At 39.9% G+C, this 5,171-nt stretch overlaps 1 protein-coding gene across 1 annotated transcript; it reads left to right on the forward strand.

The window, feature by feature from the left end:
* Positions 1-3,211: 3,211 nt before the first annotated feature.
* On the forward strand, positions 3,212-3,895 carry LOC126672584 (uncharacterized). The gene has a single exon (XM_050366539.1). The coding sequence runs from the start codon at positions 3,212-3,214 to the stop codon at positions 3,893-3,895; it is 684 nt and encodes a 227-aa protein (XP_050222496.1).
* Positions 3,896-5,171: the final 1,276 nt, after the last annotated feature.

The raw sequence follows: 5,171 nt of genomic DNA on the forward strand, positions 1-5,171 counted from the left end.
CATGAGGACAAATACTTAGTCTATTTTCATTGGTTGTTTCATTTAGACTTGTCATATGATGTAATTTTATTCCTTTTATGTCCTTGAACTATAAAAGGATTCCCTCTTTCCCATTTTAGGGTTATGCACCTACTTTGAGGATTGTTGCCTCCATTACTATTCAAATTCCAGATTTTATTCCTTTTGTTCTTAGCTACTTTACAAGCTTTTATTGTGGATTCAAGTTATTAATTAATAGAAGATTATTATTCCTTTCATCATTATTGTTCTTCATTTTCTATTTAATGCTTGGGGTCTTCACTTATTATTACAAGGTAATCATTCTCTACACTATGTTTAATCTTTATTCTTACTTAGTTATTGATACCATGTTAGTAGTTAGTAGCTAAACCCCCTTGTTTAGGGGTTGTTAATGATTGCCATGATTAGTTGATTAGGGTTAATATGTGTTGGGTGTTTGTTGTGATTATTGGGGCTTAATGCTTAGATTAATTTGATCTATTAATCTATGTTCAGAGTCTAATTAATTAGGCGAGAGTCAATTAGTTAGACGGACCTAGTTAATCACAAACCTAGGACCTAATCACGCGAGGGTGGTTTAGGAAATAGGTGGTCTATAAGCTTGCAAATTAATGTGTTTGGTTCGTATTATGGAAATCTAATTATGCGAGGGCGATTTAGATTTCCATGTGTTAACCAAGCGTTGGTTCTTTCAATTTTAGACTCGAGAGAGCGAAATTGATGCTTTTGGATAGCTTAACCCGAACCAATATCACTATTTGACCCAATTACCTAGGATTCGTTAGTGGCATGAATTAGCAACCTCTAGAATTCTTTACCTATTTGTTAGACCCATTTAATACTTGACTGATTTAGTTATTAATTGCTTGCTTAATAGTTTAATTGTTCATTTACTTAGTGTTTAATTCCGTAGTTGTTAATCAAACCAATCAACTCTTGTTGCTAAACGAATTGGATATCAAAATCAAAAATTTCACTCACTTTAAACCTCTTGTTTTCGTGGGATCGATCCATACTTCCGGATTATTACAAGTTGGCATTTTTGCCAACAGGTTTTTGGCGCCGTTGCCGGGGATGAGGTTGCATTTAATTGATTGAAAATATTTTGAAATTCGGTCGAGTTATTACTATTTTCTATTTTATTTTTTACTGTTCATTTCTCGTCTTTTCGTGGTTTATGCTCGGTTTTCTTGTTTTTGCATGTGTAGGGAATTGTTCGTTGTGTATGCACAATACACGACGAGTCAATCTTCCACTCGAACCATTTCAAGATAACCTCGGTAGCTACGAAAGAGGCGTAAGAAGAAGAGCCCGAATTCCCCTAGTTATAAATAACGAGGGAAACGATTATGAGGACGAGGAGATGTTCAATCCTCTAATGGAAGGAGGAGAACAACAACATCCACCACCCCCTCCTCCACTTGAGAATGTGAACCGACAAAGGCATCAAGAGCGCCCAAGGGATAATCGCCCCCAAGTGCACCCACAAGTGCAAAATCAACCAAGACAAACTTTGGGCGAGTTCTTCTTACCGCATGTGGATAATGCCACGTTTGGATGTTTTGCAATGCCGGTTCAAGCGGCAACCTTCGAGATCAAGCCAAGTACAATACAACTCTTAGAGAACCGTTGTGCTTTTTATGGGTTGAGTCATGAGGATCCGAATGCGCACATTGCCAAGTAATTGGGTGTACTCAATACATGCGAGCTTCATGAGATAATCGTGGATCAAATCAAGCTACAGATGTTTCCATTCTCTTTGAGGGACAAGGCTAGTTTGTGGCTCCCTTCTCTAACTAACGAGTCAATCCACACTTGGAGGGAAATGGCTCAAGCGTTTCTCACCAAGTACTTCCGCCATGGCAAGACCACAAAGTTGACCAAGGATATACTTGAGTCTGTTCAATTTGAAGGAGAGTCACTTTCATGAGGCATGGGAGCGGTTCAAGGATCTACAAAGGAGCGTCCCACAACGTCGGCTCAATAGAGAGCATGTTATTCAAATATTCTATGATGGGACAACTATTACTACTAGAGCCACTATTGATGCGGCGTCGAGAGGATCGCTAATGCAAAAGACTTTGAAGAAGCTCTTGACTTGGTGAAGAAATTGGCCATAGTTAGTAGTACATGGGGGCCCATGGATAGAAGAGCACCGCCTAGTCAAAAATCGGTACTCTTAACCAAGTGAGAGAAATGGAGGCCATAAAAGAAACAAATGCTTCACTCCAAGCACAAATGGATGCCCTCAAGAAACAAGTTGCTCCAAGAAATGCTCCGGTAGCTTATGTCCAAGTGGGATGCGAGTTTTGTAGAGATTACAACCACTCGGGGGGAGAATGCCTAGTAACGGGGCAAGTCTTAAGTGAGCAAGTAAACTACATTGGGGGTCAAAGGCAAGCTAAGGATCCTTATTCCAACACCTATAACCCCGAGTGGAGGAATCACCCAAATTTCGGATGGGGAAACCAAGAAGGTCAAGGCAATGCTCAAGCGTCTTAACAAGCGGGACCAAGCTTCCAGTGTGGGAATTGACCGCCACAACATCAAGGGAACCACAATTACAATCAAGGAAACAATTTTGGCAATCAGCCTCCACACCCTCCCGGTTTCCAACAACAACGGAGTCCAGATGAGGGAAGCTTGCTTGCTAAAGTACTTGAGAGATTTGATAGGATGGAACTTGAAGCCAAGGAAAGAGAGCTTGATGCTAGACAAAAGGAGAGGAACCAAGCCGCCACTAGTCAAATGCTTGAGACTCAAATCTCACAAGTTGCGCGCTTCAAGGGAGACCTCAAAGGGGATTGCCCTCCACTACAAAAACTAATCCTAGAGAGCATGTGAAAGTCATTAAAATTGTGGAGCTTCAAAGCGGTAGAGTCCTTGATGTTGATCATGAAGAGGATCTTGAGAAGTCAAAATGGCAAGAGCCTTACAATTGAAGATAATGAGCATATTGAAGTGGAAGACATTGCTAGTTCTAGAAAGGATGTGTCAAGTCCGAGTAAGGAGGTAGTAGTTGAGGTTGAGGAGCCATATGTGAGACCGCCTCCGTCTCCTCCTTTTGTGCCTAAAGTTCCATTTTCCAAGCCGGTTAAAAAAAGCTCCGGACAATGAAAAGTTCCAAAAGTTCCTTGAAATATTTAACAAAATTCAAATCCACTTGATCTTAGCGGATGCTTTGAGAGAGATGCTCCAATACGCTAAGTTCTTGAAGGATATAATTATGAACAAGCGAAGTTGGAAACAAGGCGAAATAATCTCCCTCACAGAGAGTTGTAGTTTTATTATCCAAAGTGATCTACCGACAAAGTTAAAGGACCCGGGGAGTTTCACTATTCCTTGCTCAATTGGCACTTTTACTTCTCTTAATTGTCTTTGTGATTTAGGTGCAAGTATAAATCTAATACCCTTGTGTCTTTTCAGGAAACTGTGTGGAAATCAACCGATAAAACAAACTTCCATGATGCTCCAATTGGCTGACCATTCTCTCAAGAGACCTCATGGAGTTGCGGAAGACGTGATAGTAAAAGTGGGCAAGTTCATATTTCCGGTGGACTTTGTTGTGCTTGATTATGCGGTCGACAAAGATTGCCCCATGATTCTTGGGCGCCCTTTTCTAAATACGGGGCAAGCATTGATTGATGTTAATGCGGGAAAGATAACATTGAGAATGAATGATGAGAGCATGGAATTTGACACGAGGCATGGAAAAAGCAAGAGTGAGGAGGAGAAATGCATGAAGATTGATGCTATTGAACCCACATTGCATGTGCCTATAAAGGAAGTTCATAAGAAAGAACCCGAAATTGTGTGTGCAAAAATAAATATGACACCTCATGTCAAGCCACACAAGGGAAAACCAAGACGTTAGGCATTATGGAAGTTGAAGCTCAATGGGATAGCAACCGCAAGTAAGAGACAAATGTGCACGAAAGTTGCTACTCTTGGTGAGTACGTCCAATTTCGAATCTCCCAAGAGCATTCACATCCGGGGAAGTTGATTTCTAAGTGGAGCGGACCGTTTAAAACACGGCGCAAAATGGAGGATGATTTGATTGAGTTGGAGGGGGCCAATGGAGATGTTTTTAACGTGCTTGGACAACGGTGCAAACCATATCTAAGAGTGTTGATGAATGAGATGTTAGTAGTATGTGCCCTAGGGCCATTTTGTATTTATACTTGTATAAACAAATCCCATTGGCAATGATATATATGTTTTATTTGAACTAAGTGCCTCATCAACTAAGTGTTTATTTATTGCATATTGTACTTATCACATTGTGATAGAATCTATTCTTAAGGTGTTGAGAATATGAGTGACAGATTCTATTATACAAGTGATCTAAATATCCGTTCACGATCGATGGGGTCCTACGAATAAGGGCATCGCATTATCCCGGAAAGATCGTCACCTCTGTTTATTCTCCTTATTAGTAAAGAGTTACTAATTATAGGAAGCAGTGAGTCTCATACTACTTGATGGGGATCAGAATAAACATATGGACACTCAAAGGGTTTGAGTGAGTCGAACAAGTGACGCTAGATGACTTATACATGGTATTTCATCAAAGTCAATTTAATGTCATCTATTTCATAATTGTACATATGTCCTTTGACTTGCGGTGACACTATCTTGTATATAGGTGATTAGAGTTTGATACTCCTTATCCCTAGATCTTTCATGAGCTAGGGTCGCGGGATGTGTTGGCTCTAGTTAGTTGTATATGGAGATAGGGGTTTAACCAAGAGAGGATTTATCACTCCGGATGAACGGAGAAAAGATTCTATGCTATCTCAAATTGTTCTTGATGGATGATAAAACCTGCGCGGGTGTATATGACTTACTTAGAAAGTTGTTTCTAGTGGAAGCCATATTTATCAAGAATAAGAACTGAGATGAGGTCATATGATTAAGACAAACAGTGTTTGACTTAACCGTGACACTAGTCGAGATCAGAATCTTAGATGAAGGGAATTTTGAGTGTACGGTAATTATGAACATTGGTTCATAAAGTATGCATCGAAACATTCATATCTATTTGGGGGTCGTGATATGTTGCTAGACGTCACTCACGATCTACGAGAATTAATAATTAATGGGATTTAATTATTTAATATAAGAAAGGCATTTCTTATGACTCTCGTTG

Source organism: Mercurialis annua, linkage group LG3, assembly GCF_937616625.2.
Source record: "Mercurialis annua linkage group LG3, ddMerAnnu1.2, whole genome shotgun sequence".
NCBI lineage: Eukaryota > Viridiplantae > Streptophyta > Magnoliopsida > Malpighiales > Euphorbiaceae > Mercurialis > Mercurialis annua.

Excerpts from the sequence above, each read along its gene's own strand:
- LOC126672584 (XM_050366539.1), top strand. The coding sequence starts at position 3,212 with ATGCTCCAATACGCTAAGTTCTTGAAGGATATAATTATGAACAAGCGA.